This window comes from Macaca nemestrina, chromosome 2, assembly GCF_043159975.1.
Source record: "Macaca nemestrina isolate mMacNem1 chromosome 2, mMacNem.hap1, whole genome shotgun sequence".
Lineage (NCBI taxonomy): Eukaryota > Metazoa > Chordata > Mammalia > Primates > Cercopithecidae > Macaca > Macaca nemestrina.
Window position 1 is genome coordinate 80348097 of NC_092126.1, and position 17438 is coordinate 80365534.

General features: G+C 36.9%; 1 protein-coding gene across 2 annotated transcripts in view; it reads left to right on the plus strand.

The window, feature by feature from the left end:
* LOC105466121 (serpin family I member 1) overlaps positions 1–17438 on the plus strand; it is an 87097-nt gene that overhangs the window by 38600 nt on the left and 31059 nt on the right. For both annotated transcript variants that reach the window (XM_011715106.3, XM_011715085.3), the window contains exons 2-4: positions 13408–13675; positions 14669–14899; positions 16848–17042. In XM_011715106.3, coding sequence (XP_011713408.2) covers positions 13426–13675; positions 14669–14899; positions 16848–17042 — 676 coding nt within the window. In that variant the 5' untranslated portion in view covers positions 13408–13425. The remainder of the gene's footprint in view (positions 1–13407; positions 13676–14668; positions 14900–16847; positions 17043–17438) is intronic.

Genomic DNA, 17438 nt, shown 5'->3' on the forward strand with positions numbered 1-17438 from the left:
CCCCTATTACAATGTGTGTGGCAGGTTTATAAATAGAATTAACAGGCAGGTATTTTCAGATAGCATTAGCACAGTGTTAGTCAATGTCAGGAAAATTTTTTTAAGTTTATGGGAGTTTTAAAAAACAAAACAGTAAAATTAGTTTTGATACATTCTTTGTTACTTTGACTTTCACCACAGTCTATAGTCCTGAAAAAGACTGTTTATAAAGTAAGGTATGTAACTTAATTTCCCCAGGGTAAAATAAGTGTGAGCCACAAGTATTTTTGTCATTAAGAAAGAGCCACTTACCTTAGGTTGGTGTTGCATATCAGTTAGATATTTCTTCTGTCAATTTTTACCACAAGTTTTTTTTTAAAAGTTCTTAGAGGAAATAATAAAGATTTTTTCCAGATATCTAAATTAGTATACATTTTTTAAAACATGATAACTCTATGAAATATAAAGTAGCAAAACAACATATGAAAGTTCTCATCTTCAGCTTGGCACACAGTTAATGCTCAGTAACTAGCAGATTGAGGCATATAAGGTTGCCAATATTTGACCACTTTGACTTATAAAAATGACAGTTTCCTGAGATTCAAGTTAATAGTAGTATTCTTACTTGTTTGCATTGGTGTCAGAATCCCATTAGCCTAATTCACCTTACTAAAAGGGCCCTCAGATCTCGAGAAAATTATGGTTATTAGCCAAGATAAAAGTATATCTGCATGACTTCAGTAGCTACTGCAGCAAAGTGAACCTATACATTTCACCTCAAGAGAGTTTAGGGATGTTCTGATCTTATAAAGCAGAGGTCCCCAATCCCTGGGCCATGGACCTGTACTGGTCAGTGACCTGTTAGGAACCAGGCTGCACAGCAGGAGGTGAATGATGGGCGAGTGAGCATTACCACCTGAGTTCCACCCCCTGTCAGATCAGCAGCAGCATTAGATTCTCATAGGAGCCCGAACCCTATTGTCGACTGTGCATGTGAGGGATATAGGTTGTGCACTCCTTATGAGAATCTAACTAATGCTTGATGATCTGAGGTGGAGCAGTTTCATCCCCAAACCATCCCCTCACCCCTGTCCATTGAAAAATTATCTTTCACAAAACCTGTGCCTTGTGCCCAAAAGGTTGGGGGCCACTGTTATAAAGTACAGCAAGAGGTTAAAGCTAAAGGAATAAAATAACAGTTGTGAGGCTGACATTGTAGTGGAGAGAGACACAGAATCCAAAAAAGCAAAAAGGGACAAAAACAATCTACAAATGTAACACAAATACCATTTGATATGGGAGGCTTTGATGTGTACATATGACTAAAAGCCCTATATCCTGCTGTCCTCTATCAGGATATCATTATATTATAATAACATATTTCCAGTTATGACTGTTCATTATCAAGATAAGTTTAAAACTGTCTTTGAATGCTCTAAAAGTCTGTGCGAATTTTAAGTGTGTGTTCTAAATAAGTTCTCTGAAAATTTTACCTGATTTCTCAGCCCTTCAGGGTACAGTGAAGTGTCACTTTAGTATTATTATTATTATTATTATTTTGAGATGGAGTCTTGCTCTGTTGCTCAGCCTGCAGTGCAGTGGCGCAGTCTCAGCTCACTGCAACCTCCACCTCCTGGGTTCAAACAGTTCTCTTGCCTCAGCCTCCAGAGTACCTGGGATTACAGACACCTGCCATCACACTCAGCTAATTTGTGTATTTTTAGTAGAGATGGGTTTCACCTGAAGTGTCACTTTAACACATGAATGATTAGAGGATGAGTCATTCTACAGCTCTCTTTATTAGCAAAACAATTGGGAAGCAACTTTATATCTGGGTATTTTTAGACTTTCAGGGACACAGCCAACTTTTAAAATTTTATTACACAAAAACATTTTAATAATAAAAAATTAGAAAATGTAATTTTTAAAAAATTCTGCATGAAAAGCTGAATATCTCCTTGAACAATGTAGACCTAGTAGATGAAGAAAAATACCACAAAGGTGGGTTGCTTTTTTCATCCTGTTTTTTCTGTATCCCTAGCACTTAGCTCAGGGGCTGGCACATAGCTGGCAAGAATGCATATTTATTGAATGAATGAAGGAATGGAGTGAATGCAATTCTAAGTATTGCATTAATATGTAAGTCTTTCACTCATTAAACATCCTTTTTGTACAAGAAATTGTTCAGTAAAAATACTCTTTTCTCACCTACAAAATGGGGGGAGGCCTTACAAGGTGTTTCCAGCATGAATATTCCACAGTCTTGTAAACAGGCAAGCCCACTGTCTAGGGAAGAGATCAAACAGTAGGGATTTCTTAAAGCATTAATGGGTAAGTTAAGACCATTAATGCCTGGCTTGGTTCCACAATGGCCTTGGGCCACATACAACCTTGATTGATGATGACTTTTTACCCATCTCTCTGAAACTACTTGCTGAGTTTTGTCTTAGGGCTTGTGTGTCACTTGTTTAGCTCTCCTGACATTAATCCAAAGGAAGTCATTCGTTGGCAAGTACAAATTCTCTCCAATTATGCCAAAGAGAATTATCCATTACATTTTATGGAAAGCTCAAATCATATTTCCAGGAGGGCTGGGGACCTGCCAGCTCACTGGGTTTTGTTGGCATTGATTGATTTTGCTTTCCCCAGGCTTTTAACCAAAAGCCTTTGGAATTCCAAATGGAGCCTTTTTATCATTTGAGATCTCCTGAAGAGAGGGAATTTGTTTTTAAACACTACGGACACATGTTTTGTGGGAATAATGCTACTAATTTTTCTCCGCTTTTGTTTTAAACACTGGAATTATGGGCTCTTTGGTCAAGAACCAATGTTAGGAAAAGTTTATCTTTTTAGCCTACTTCTAGCTATGTCTGTACTGTTTAATGCAGTAGGCACTAGCCACATGTGGCTATTTGATTAATCAAATTAAAAGATAAGTTCCTTGATTTCACTAGTCAAATTGCAAAAACTCAATAGCCAAAAGTGGCTGCTGGCTGTCTCACTGGAGAAGCACACATATGTATTATTTCTGTGAGCACAGAAAGTTCTATTAGACAACACTAGCAAAGACTATCTCCTTGACTGAACTTGAGTCAGACTCCTCTGAACTCTCTTCTCAACTAGGCCCTGACCTCAGACTCTGTCCTTGTCCTGTTTGGTCCAGTTTTAGTAAGAATCCTAGTGAGTCAGTATAGCGAGAATCCCCTAGTCTTGATATGTGATAAAATTCTTCATCTTGCCCATCCTACCCCATCATCCTCCATGTCTTATCACTCTGGCCTGTCTTCACCAAGAATCCTGTCAGGTCAGTTTAGGTAGGGTCCCCCTTATTCTTGATCTTTCCTCTTAGTAATTTTCTATCCACTGACATCCACTCTGCTCGTTGGCTATAAATTCCCACTTGTCTTGGTATTTGGAGTTAAACCTGATCTCTCTCTACTGCTGCAAAACCCCCACTGCAGTAGTCCCTCTTGAACAGTCCTCCTTATCATCTTTGACAATTTCATGAATATTTTTTTCCTTATTGACATTATCTTAACTTCTAAAAGGACACAAAATATTCAAGTATTTTAGCTTTTAATTTAAAAAATTTCTTATGACCTAAGATGGGAAAAGAATTGACCAGAGACTTATTTATTCAACATTTATTTACTAAGTCGAAACAATTTCACAAGAGGTTATTGTGGTTGTGAAATATTCTTGGAGGTTTACAGCCTCTGTCTCCCACTACACAGGTGATGTTGTGGTCCAGAGAAGCTCCTGGGGAAAGCCCAAAAGCTTTTTGGAAGTCTCAGGCCCTGCTAAAGAAAGGGAGTCTTCTCTTCTGAGTCACAGTTCATCTTCATTTCAACTACCCTTCTCTTGATGCTGAGGAATTCAAATGTAACATATTAAATATGTAAGAAAGTACTTTAGAAATTCTAGGGAGTGTTGGCACTGCATATTCTCTTAGTTGTTTCCAAACATTTCTAGGACTAGATTGTTTTACAGTTTGAATGTGCCCTCCAAAAGCGTATGTGTTGGAAACTTGATTATCACTGTAACAATGTTAAGAGATGGGGCTTTGGGGGTGATTGGGCTATGAAGGCTCTGTCCTCATGAATGGATTGATGCTGTTATCATGCGAGTGGGCTGATTATTGCAGGAGTTTGGTCTCCTTTTCCTCTTCATAGTGCCCTCTCTCATCTTCTCTTGCCTTTTTACCTTTCAGCCTTCTACAATGGGATGACCCTCATCCAATGCTGGTGCTATGCTCTTGGACTTCCCAGCATTCAGAATCATTTGCCAAATAAACTTCTTTATATATTACCCAGTCTGTGGTTATTCTATTATAGCAACAGAAAACAGACTAAGACAACTTACTAGTCCCCAAATGAGCAAGTCATCAGGCCCAACTGTACTCTTGGATGCATGTAAAATAACCAAGAATTTTAGACCTGTGTTACAGCCCAACGGGTTCTCTTGCCTGCTGCACAGATAAAGCCAATACACTAAGACAACACTGTTGCAGCAGAGAAAGAATTTTAATTATCACAAGGCAGCTGAGCAGTAGAACAGGAGATATTTCTCAAATTTGCCTTCCTGAGATCTCAAAGGCTATGGTTTGTAAGGATAATTTGGTGGGCAGGGAGCTAGGGGTTTTGCTGATTGGTTGGGGATGAAATCATAGGAGATTCAAACTGTCTCTGGAAGCTGAATCAGTCTCTGGGTGGGGATCACAGGACCAATTGAGTCAGTTCCTTTGTGTGAGTCACTGATCTGGGTGGCATCAGTTGGTCCACCTGAATTCAAAACTCTGAAAAATATCTCAAAGATAAATCTTAGATTTTGATAATGGCAATGTGATTTATAGGAGCAATTAGGAAAGTTCCAAATCTTGTGACCTCTGGTTACATGATTCCTGAACAGTAAGCAAGCTAGAGAACAATGGCTGATTATCAGTTAACTATGCTTACAGGTTGGCAGAATTCAGGCCCTTACCATAATTCTAACCTTGTGGCCTTTCATTAGTTTTATGAAGTCAGTTTCAGTTCCCAAACAAGAAAGGAGTTAGTTTGGGGAAGAGACTATTATCATCATTGCTTTAAAGTTAAACCATAAGCTAAATTCCTCTCATAGTTTGGTTGGCCTATGCCCAGGAATGAGCAAGGACAGTTAGCTTGTGATGTTAGAAGCAAGATGATGTCAGCTGTGTTAGATTTATCCTGCTACTATAATCTCTGCCAAGGCAATTTCACCCGTAGCACAGCCAGGTCAGTGCTAGTTGCTATGTGATCAGTAATTCCAAGCTACAGAGTTCTACCAAATCATTTTGGGCTATCACTGATACAGTATAAATTCAAGCAATGATTAAGGAATGTTTAGTGATTAAGAAAAGGCTAATATTCCAGTACTTTCCTACTCTAATTATTGGATCATTCTATGAAAATACATATTTTTAAAAGAAAAATTTCTAGCTTAAAAATTTTTTTAAACCAATTAAACAATAATTATTTTTAAGGTTATAATCTTGACTCTCATACAAATGCAAAACGAACACATGTCAAAGATTTTGTTAGCTCAATAATTAATGAGATAACCAGTAAGCTATTAGAACCAATTCAGGAAAGGATCCAAAAAGCAAATGAATATATAAGCCTATCAGAAATACCAAAATACATTTGCTTAATAGATGCAAACTGGCCAATATCCACAGGGCAATAATCAATTGCATTCCACTATACATGTATGCTGTGCATTATTATGGACCAGGATCATTTGCCTCATGACTAGTTTTCTACAACATAAAGAGTTGTAAAATTGTTCAAAGAAAACTTCAAAACACTTGGAGTCAGACAACCTAGAAATGTATGTTTTCAATAATACCTAATAATTGAAGACATTCCGTAATCATCTTGGCCCATTCCCAAGTATTTCATAATTTTTTTCTGTTAAATTAACTCTTCATATATTATTATTTCCATGGTTATGCCCTTTTGATGTACCTGGCCATTTTCTCAAGTTCACCTTATTTGAGAGATATCTGAGGAGCTTTCCCTTTTGTTTGATTCAATAGCACAGAAAAAAAGAACATGTCTCCTACTACAAACTCCAAGTTAAGAGTGTATGGAAAAGGTCACAGTAAGCTGGGTACCTGGAGGGAGAGGCAAAAGAAAGAGAAAAAGGAGAAAGAATTAAATCATTTATATCATAATTTCATGGATAATACTACAGAATTAACCTCTTTGTAGTCCCTTATTTCATGGGTTCTGGCTTATTGGCTTTAAGAGACATCTCAATTTAGTAATGGTTTTTTGGAGGAGAAAGAAAATTTGAAAAGGATAAAATACTTCTTTAGAAAATGTAGTTATATTCATACCATGGCATATTATTCCCTCAGTAAACAACAGTTTAAATCCTTTTAACATTCTTCTGAATCACTTTGTCCATCACTTATCATGCATATGACCTGATACTTTCATAGTGCATTTCCTGATTGAAACCTTTTTAGCAGCTTTGTGATTGAAAATGTAATCTTAAAGCATTTCAAAGAATACTGGGATATTTTCTTCATAATCCACTCCATACTCCTACTCTTTCTACACACACTCCAATGTAATTATATACCTGAGGTTATACAGCTAATTTTGAAAATTATAAGGAAGGTTTTGATAGCTTACCACCTAAGCAGTTGTCCTCAGCATAGCATTCATGGGTTATTCACTTTTCCTAGCTTGGAAAATGCTGTCATCTATTCTGAAAGACTGACAAATCCTTCTGCCTTTAACTGTGCTGGTTGGCATCCAACAGACAGTCCTTTTGAATAACCCAAGGCCAAAAGATTTATTAACTTGCACAGATTTATCTATTTGCATGTGTTTTCTATTTTGGGGTCCTCTGTAAAACATTTAATTGTTATCTTACAAGAGAATCACTTGGTTCATTTCTTGAGTGATAAATATTTGCATCACTTACAGTAAATTTACATCCTCTGGTGCTCTTCATTCTCTTCTGCATACACAGACATTTTCTGTTCAGTTCTGCCATCACAGTACAGTCCTATTGAGGACAAGTCTACATCCAAGTTTAAGGAAAACTCTACGGTGAGAGGCAGGGCCAATGGAAACAATTCAACTGAGGGAACAAGGATAAACAAATAGCCTAAAGTACACACTTGTCCAGGCTATGGCACATGCACAGGAAATGACAGCTCTGACACATAATTGTCTGTATGATGATCAGCTGATTTCTTTGGACATTGATTATAAGATTTATTAGAATTGGGAAAGGGAAGGAACACTATACGTGAGGAATTTGTGAAATTACAGATTTCTAAAATACAGATTGTTTCACAAAGTGGGATCCCCCTTTTTTTTTTTTTTGAAAAGATTTTTTTGACAAAGTTCCTAGCTTCATTGCTGCTGCTCTAATTGTGCCTTTCTCTTAGCAAATCAGGAAACAAAGGCCTGGAAACTTTAACTTATTCCAAATTTCACCAAGGTAGCTAGTATTAACCAAAGTTAAAGCAGTGATTTCCAAACTCCCAGTTGTCCAAACACCCATAATAAAGTTTTCACCAATCTGTGGCAACATGAAAAAAAAACAGTAGTGAATTTTTATGAATTCAGAAATATCCACTTCAAGGGATTGTTTTATTTTCATGTTGAAATATTCATTTTTTATGTGATCGATGTATTCATTCTTTTGTATGATTATAAGAGGCGTCATTTTTGTAAATTTTTTTGTTGCCACCCCAATATATTAGTAGAACAAAAATTTAGCAGTCCTATGTAGGTTATTTTGATTAAAGGAATTACTAGTCCTTTGCATACAAAAGTCTGAGAATTAATAGGCAGGGGAACTTCCAATACAGTGTTCTTTTTGTTAGGCATTTCTCCCTAGTTACTTCTTGTGGCTTTTTTCTTTTTTCTTTTTTTGTTGGAGAAAGGTCCTCCCTCAAGCATTTTTCTCAGCTACCAAAGGGCACCTCTCTCTTTTTCTCAACTCACAATTATGAAACCATTTTTTATTATTTTAAAATAATTGGGTTATAAAAAAGCAACAAGATGCATTTATGAATAATCTCCTTATAAATTAGATGAACTACCAGGGAAGTTAAAAAACACTATCTTTTTTTATAATGTTGACTTTCAGTTTTGTGATTCATCATACCTCAATTACAAGAAGTTCCCTTGTTTTAATGAAGTGTTTTCTAAAGTAGTATACACATATGCACTTATATGCAACTTAATCTACCACTGGCGACAAAGCAGGGAAATGCAAGAAATAAGGGTAATTTATTCATAGCTAACCTACTTCTACCTTTTCTACTACCATAGCACTATCTACTACTATTCTGGTACTGCAGCCCCTTGTTTTTATGTAAAGGCATTTTACAGAGTAGCTAGAAAAATAATAAATCTCCAAAGTAATTATCTATGTGAAAGTAACTCATTTGAGAATGTATTGATTATTATGATTAATAGTAGGTCTCTGGCATTTTGTAGACTAATGTTAATATTGTAATGTTTTGGTACCACCTTCTGCGATTGTTCGAGGTAGTGTACTTGTTATTATATTACGTGTCCAGTCATTGGTGACGATACCACTTTGTCGGGCTGGAAAGATGGAAACACTTTTTCAAAGAGAAGAAAAAATTGAGCTACTACCACTGGGCTGAAAGTAAATTAGGCTCAATAATTTAGAAGTGACAATTACTCTTGCTGTCTTGCTGTTCCTTCTGATACAGCATTATAGGCCTTTACATGTCACACTATATTAATTTAATAAATATTTATTTGGCACCTACTATGTGTAATTCATTAGGTGCTCATTCTGATTATCCTAAGATATGGAAAGATGAATATCCTTCCATTTGTGCCTTCAAAAAGCTTAGGACAAGAGATGATCCATGTATGAAATTACCTGTAACAGAAGGAAGCAGTGGTATGTGCTATTGGAGAGGTAGAGATAGAAATTTGCCAGGATTTCAGAGGAGGGAGGAAGTTGCTGTTTTAATTGAAGAACCAAGCGGGTATTCATGAAGGAGATGAAAATAGAACAGAACCTGGAGAAGTGCTTTGGATTTGAACATATGGAACTTGGGCTAGGTTAGTTTCGGAAACAGAACTATATAAGCCAGTAACAGGAGAGGAAAATTCTGGTGTATCTGATGCAAAAGGGAGTCTGGCTAGAGTTACAGGATCCATGAAGGAGTAGTAAGTAGAAAGTTATGCTGGGTCACAGTACAAATTCTGTGTTATATTCAGGACTAAAGATTTTGGGCTTTGGTCTACAGGGATGAGAGAACTCCTGAGGTTTGTAAACATAGGAATAAGCTGGTCATAAGGAGTATCAAGACAATTGATTTGGGGCTCAGCATATGTTGGATTGCAGGGGCAATAGCAGTTCAGAGAGTGGCTGGGAACCAGAATCATTGGTATAGTCCTTGAGATGCATTGAGAGGAAGAACTGCCATCGTGGCCATGGGAATGGCCATGGGATGATCAACAGGAGAAGTGCCAGGGTGCAACATGGAATGAGTGTTTGACAATGAATTGAACATGAGGGAAAAGAGATGGAGGGGAGTCAAATGCTTTTACGCTGAAAGAAAAAAGAGTAGGTTTGAAAAGATAAGGAGGCCTGTTTGGGCCTCCTTGAATTCAAACTGCTGGCAGACGTCAATGAATAAATATCCCAAGAACAATTACCAATGCATATCAGAAATTAAGATAAAAATGAAGCCAGAGCTATAATTTTACTTATTTGGGAATAATCTTAATAGATATAATAGTTGAAGTATCTTTGTTTTGAGAGTTCACCAGTGGGCGTGAGAAGTGTTCTACCAAGAAAAGAGAAGGGCCAGGACTAGATCTGTGGAGAATATCAACACTTAAAATGTAGAACAAGGAAACCACTCCCTCCAGCCCCCACCCAGCCAAAAACCTAGAAACTAAAAATAACCACCCAACACTCAGGAGAAGTCAGAGGCAGCAGAGGCAGAGGAGGGAGCCAGCAACCAGCAACCAGCAGCAGAGAGGCTACAGCAGGCTAGCAGAAGTAATTTTGCTTGCAAGCTGGACATCTTGCCTTCAAAAGGAAGAAAGATCACTTAACTGTGGATAGACATGTGTGTTTCCAGAGCAGAGTTACTTCAACTCTCTGAAAGAGTTCCCTGACAGGATCTGCTCCCACAATTCACAGCCACATGGTCCAAATTTCTTGGCAGAATGTGTCATCAGTGGCCTGCGGTCCACTGCCCTGGCAGAGCCCTCTCCCACAAACACAATGGGAGCTCTTTCCAGGAGTCTAGAAGCCCAAAGATACATCAGTGGTTTTGACATCCCATTTTCCCCAGTAAGAAAAACCAGCAGAGCTGCAGGTCCGTATAACATTGCTTTTTTTTCCATCTGACCATCTGCTGTACACCAGAGGTTTTTAACCCGAGGTCACTGAATATTCTGGCCAGTGGATATAATTTTCTGCTATCCACGTGCATGTATTTTCCTGCAGGGATGATTTATTCTTCTCCTCATTCTTAAAAAGATATATTTTCTTAAAGAGCCACCGTAGGCCAGGCACGGTGGCTCACGCCTGTAATCCCAGCACTTTGGGAGGCCGAGGCGGTTAGATCACTTGAGGTCAGGAGTTCGAGACCAGTCTGGCAAACATGGTGAAACCCCGTCTCTACTAAAAATACAAAAATTAGCCAGGACCATGCCTGTAATCCCAGCTACTCGGGAGGCTGAGGCAGGAGAATCGCTTAAACCCAGGAGGCGGAAGTTGCAGCGAGCCAAGGTTGCACCATTGTACTCCAGCCCGGGTGACAAGAGTGAAACTCCATCTCAAAAAAAAAAAAAAAAAGACTTGGAGAAAATAAAATCTGATGTACCTGTAAAGGACACTTGGAGCTTGCACGGGTAGAAGTTTTCTGAGTAAATCAGTGAATGAGTGGTCAGTGAATGTGATGCCTAGAACATTACTGTATGTTAACCATAGAATTTATAAACACTGTATACTTTGGCTATACTAAATGTATTAAAAATGCCTTTCTTTCTTCAATAATAAATTAACCTTCACTTACTGTAACTTTTATACTTTATAAAGTTTTAGATGTTTAAAAAACTTTCTGACTGTTTTGTAATGCCACTGCGTCCAGCTCCGGTAGTGTACAGCAACGTCCTAGGCATCACATTCACTTACCTCTGACTCACTCACTTACCCAAAGAACTTCTACCCATGCAAGCTGCATTCAGTAAGTGTGTAAGTGTGTAACGACACTTAGCTTAAAACACAGACACATTGTACAGCTGTACAAAAGCATTTTCTTTCTTTGTATCCTTATTCTATAAGCTTTTTCTCTAATTTTCTACTTTTTATTTTTATATTTTTTCTTTTAAACATTTTTGTTAAAAGCTAAGACACAAATACACATATTCGCCGAGGCCTGCACGTGATCAGGATAATCAACATCACTGTCTTCCACCTCTACATCTTATCCCACTAGATGGTCTTCAGGGGCAATAACACCCATGGAGCTGTCATCTCCTGTGATAACAGTGCCTTCTTCTGGAATACCTCCTGAAGGATCTGCCTGAGGCTGTTTCACAGTTATGTTTTTTTTTTTTTAATGATAAGAAGTATGGTATAGTAAATACATAAACCAGAAAAATACTCATTTATTATCATTATCAAGTACTGTGTATTGTATGTAATTGTATTATACTTTTATACAACTTGCAGTACAATAGGTTTGTTTAAACCTACCGCATGCATCACCACGACTAAAGCTTCTGCCTTTTCCTGGAGTTCTCTGGAGTACAAAAGGAAGTAAGAATGCCAAAGTGGTGGCAGCCCCCCAAAGGTGGCTGAAATCAGTAGACTAGCAAGGCTGCTGTGCTCTTGGCACCTGGCTTTATCCCAATGCTGCATGAGTGACAGAGCCTGCCCTGCAGCAGTGCACTCCGTCTCCCATTAGCCGTCATCCCATTAGCAACGGAGGTGATGAGAGTTCATATTTACAAAGAGGGTGAGACTTACCTTCCTAAACAAGCAATAACTATTTAAACTTGCATACAAATGCAGGAGGGTGAAGGGGTGAGGGCAGAGGACTTTGGAACTTTTTCAGATGAAAAAACTGATGCTTCTAACATTAAAATGTGAAGGACTTACAAAGTCACCAGGCAGTTCTCTGAAACTGGAGTTACAAATAAATGTTTCAGGACTGGTTAGGATCTTCTGATTCATAAGCCTGTTGGAATCACTCTGCTCTTCAGTTAAATGTGTATGTACTCTGTTAATTGAGTAATGGAGACTATTAATGCTCGACCATAATTAAAATACAGTTTTCCAAATGCTTTTGCTCAATATCACTTTGCATGTTGTTTCAGTGATTTTATTAAATGATTAAGAACAAGTAAGTTACTTAATTGTATGAATAAACAGTTTAGCTTTCCAAACTCCTGCAGTGACAAAATGGGAGAATACAAAGGAAAGAGGAAATCGTGTCGCCAGTGTGCGCAAGTCAGGCTGTTTGTGGGAAGACAGGGCTTCTGGAACACTGGCATGCCAAGAAGCAGAGATATTATTCAGAGATAGCTGGGCTCTGATGGTGCTTTTTTTCTCCAAGAGAAAATGTGGCGTTGATGCCCTTCAATTTGGTTCAAGAACCTGATGAGCCTGATCATTAGAAATATTAATTTAAATAAAAATAACTGTTTAGTGTAAGCTGAAATGGTAACATAAGTCTGAATATAAATGGAGCGTGTCGTAACAAGAATTCAGTTTCATTCTCAACTTTGGTAGGGGGCTCCTCCTCCCTGCCCAAAGATTGTCACGGAGAGCAGCAGCCTCATAGGAACCAATATGTGAGAAACAATCATACAAGGATGTGCTGAGTCTGCTCCTTCTCTGGGTTACCGCTTCCTGTGGGCTCTGCAACCTGGAATGAATAAACAGGGATTTGAGGCAGGTATATGTCTGATCTCTGCTCACCAGTTGGTAACCCAGCGGCAAGGTGCATTTATTTTATAAATGGGTGAAGTGACATTTTCAAATGCCTAGCTATGCTAGTTCATCTTAAGCCCTGTAAATATCTTTTGGTTTTCATTGTACTTGTCCTAGACCTATGTAGTTTAGTGGAATCTAGTGTAAGTCCATTCAAAGTCATGATCAAACCGTATTTGGTAAGGCTATGAAAAACTGGTAAATTAGTTTCACCAAACATGACTTGTAATTAATTGTTGTATAAGTAACTATACATACTCTTAACCCCATGAGGGTGGGGACCATGGTGCCTCGTTCCTGGGAGAATCCTCAAAACTTAGCTGTCTTATTTGTTCATTTGACTATTAATTGACTTTTTAAAAGTAGAACCTCCCAACATATCCTTCCATGAGACTTCTGTTATAGAGATAACTAATAATTAATATGTAAATTATTGTTTTTTAGACTTGAAACTATTCCAAGATGGCTCTCCTTGGACTCTTCTCTTTGCTGGTTCTGCAAAGTATGACTGTAGGGGCCACTTTCCCTGAGGAAGCCATTGCTGACTTGTCAGTGAATATGTATAATCGTCTTAGAGCCACTGGTGAAGATGAAAATATTATCTTCTCTCCATTGAGTATTGCTCTTGCAATGGGAATGATGGAACTTGGGGCCCAAGGGTCTACCCAGAAAGAAATCCGCCACTTAATGGGATATGACAGCCTGAAAAATGGTAAGAATGATCAGGTTTGATTTCTCAAGACATTTGAATTTGACTTTAACTCAGTTACGTTGTCTTCTTATTCCAGATGCAGCAATATTTACACAGGGTAAAAAATAATCTCATTGAAATGGTACGCCTAGAAGGATTAGGAAACCCAAGAAATGTGTTAATTCCTGGTTCCATTTCTGGCTGAATGAATATCAGGAAATTACATCTTTTAAAAATTATTATGATTTACATAAACTCATTGTGATTTTAAAAAGCAAGCATTATTCTGGAGTTTTCACTCTAGAAGGAGAGGCACCTATTTGTCACACAAATAAATGAAAAATTACAAATATGATGAGTACTACAAAGAAAGACAGCATAGTTTGCTAAAAATATCAGAAATTTTTGCTTAAAATCAGCAGTATCCTTTTGTTTAAATAGCATCCAAGATTTTTTTTGAAGTGTTATCTTATTATAAAAATTCTATGTATTGGGGGAAATTTCTAGCCTAATGGTATTTTGTAATTACTTTGACATGATGTTTGATTTCTGTTTTAATGCTCTGATATACATGTGAATTAGCACATTAAAAAGTTAAAAATTAAAACAATTTATAATGGCTTTTCTAGTTTTAAAATTAAAAGGTTTACTGAGTAAAATGTAAAGGATGATCTTGAATTATAAACTAGATATTTGTTTCTAATAGTATAAAGGAAGTCTAATTTAATCAAAGTAACCTAGTAATTTGAAAGAAAACAATCTCTGTAGATTGTAGCAAAATAATAATGAAATAAAAAATAATATCAGTAGATGATATTAACTTGCAACAAGTTAATTTGAACATCTAGAAATAGTACAAGTATTGGACCATATTAATGTGGGGGAAAGCCTGGCACTTTTCCCCTGGGTGCCTGTTCGGTTAATCGCCCTTGCTGTGCTTTAATGCTCCTCCACTCTCCTTGACCTTTCACCATGTTTGTTCTGCAAATAAACTTATCCTTTCTCATCTTTCAGGTGAAGAATTTTCTTTCTTGAAGGAGTTTTCTAACGTGGTAACTGCTAAAGAGAGCCAGTATGTGATGAAAATTGCCAATTCCTTGTTTGTGCAAAATGGATTTCATATCAATGAGGAGTTTTTGCAAATGATGAAAAAATATTTTAATGCGGAAGTAAATCATGTGGACTTCAGTCAAAATGTAGCCGTGGCCAACTACATCAATAAGTGGGTGGAGAATAACACAAACAGTATGTCACTTGGATCCTTTCTTCCTCTAGTAGCTTCGTTTTAACTGTCTTTAACTTCTGAAAGTATTTCCCGCTTGCTCATTTTGCATTTTGAATGTTTGGGGCATTTAGTTGGGTATCTAATAATAATTTTGTATAGATTACGGTCTATTTGAGAAACATTGTTATGAATGAACGTTTGAGAACGAAGTTAAATCTTTTGGCATATATAGAATTTGGCAGTGATAATCTGAAATCTGTACTCTGATTAATGGGTTTCCTCTGTAATCTTAACCACTTTATGGAATTTTGCTTGTCCTATTTAATAAATTAGTTACTAGATAGAATGGCAGTTGGCTCTCATAACAATATGATTAAAATAGAGTAAGAAAGAGTTAAAAATCAGAGTTTATAGATGTTTGTTGGCTTTTGAACCAAAGAACTTCATTAGTAATTTAAAACATTTGTGTATGATTCATTTTCAAAAGGGCAACTTATTTTAAGCCCCCCAAAATGGAGAGTAATTAGAATGAGATGCATTCATTCTAAATTTTATTGCTATTTTATATTTTTTAAATGTATTTAGGGTTTCCAAATGTTTCACAGTTTAGCATTTTATTTTCCAGTTTTACTAGCAAAATAATTGAAATCACAGTCCAAAAATTGAGACTAAATTAAAAGTAAATGTTTATAGCTGTTCATTAAATGAAACCATGTTTTCAAAGCTACTCAAATCATGTTAATCTTGAACTTTACATTGGAACAACAACAAAAATAACCCTGAGCAGATACTCAATATCTCTTAATCTCCAAGATGCAGGCACCTTTTACCTTACGAAGTGCCATGATTAATACAATGAGAGAATACAGAGCAAATTTTTGTCTTACGTTTTTTATCTATGAGATTAAAAAAGATTACAATAAAAGAAACTTTAATTTAGTCTTTTAATATTCAAAGAATAAATCAAGGGTGATAATCCATATGAAGTAGATTCAACTATTAAAACCAATTTGTTTTCAAACTCCTTTAGACACTTTTAGCAAACAGCAAAGACCCAATATCTTTTAAAATAGATTTGAAAAGGAGTAGTTCAGATGATAAACACTAATGCATCATGATTTAAACTGACTTTCACTCATCTGTTTTCTCCTACCCAAAAGCAATTGGTATATTGGCAGAATGATGTCCAGTATACACAGGGAAGAATTTGAAATTGATAACATTTAATCATGTACATTGTTCAAGAATAAACTTAGGGCTGGGCGTGGTGGCTCATGCCTGTAATCCCAGCACTCTGAGAGGCCAAGTGGAGTGGATCACTTGAGGCTGGGAGTTCGTGGCCAGCCTGGCTGACATGGTGAGACCCCATCTCTTCCAAAAATACAGAAATTAGCCAGGTGTGGTGGCTACTCTGTAATCCCTGTAATCCCAGCTATTCAGGAGACTGAGGCATGAGAATCACTTGAACCCAGGAGACAGAGTTTGCAGTGAGCAGAGATCATACCACTGCACTCCAACCTAGGCGACACAGCGAGACTGTTTGTAAAAAAAAAAAAAAAAAAAAAAAACCAGAATAAACTTTGAGGCATTTATTGAGTGGTTACTCTGTGTTAAGTTTTACATGCATCGTTGCAACTAGAAAGTGATGAAGTCTAAGCTTATATTGTATATTGTTCTGTAGTTTGTGTATCAAGATGCTGCTAGTATTATTTCAGGTGATATGGGTGTTTTGAATCCCATTAATTGCACATATGTGTGTGTGTGTGTGTGTGTCTGTGTGTGTGTGTGTATAGTTTGTGAGTATATAACTCTTTTCCCTTTGAAAGTAAGATACTTTTTATTTTCATTATAAAGTTGGTATACAGTTTCTCTGGACCACTCTATCAGATGGTGGTTTGAAAATCTTCTGGTGCCCCTTTGTCTTCCAGTTTAATGTGAATTTTTATCTATTCATTTTTTCCTAAATAGATCTGGTGAAAGATTTGGTATCCCCAAGGGATTTTGATGCTGCCACTTACCTGGCCCTCATTAATGCTGTCTATTTCAAGGGGAACTGGAAGTCACAGTTTAGGCCTGAAAATACTAGAACCTTTTCTTTCACTAAAGATGATGAAAGTGAAGTCCAAATTCCGATGATGTATCAACAAGGAGAATTTTATTATGGTAAGACATTTTTTACTTTTATTTCTGTCTTCTTGCAGTATATCAACACATTTCTAAGAAAAACATGAAGTATTCATTACTCAAACTCTTTGTCAATCGAATTTGGGCTACAATTCAATTTTTCTGGCTCCATTTTTAAAACCCTCTAATTTGCTTCTGAGTAAATATTATATTCATTATGGTTTCCAATGTATTTTCAAATTTATAAGTCAACCATGCCTGCAGAGTAGCTTTATTCATCTGAAAATACCTGACATTGTGTGAGAATGTTCTGATTTACTCCAAAAACTCATCTGGTTTAGGATGGGTTTTAGTGGACCATATGTTCCATGAAGCACTTGATTTGGACTCTGCACCACTTTTAAATTACAAACATTGTTCTCATACAGGGACTTT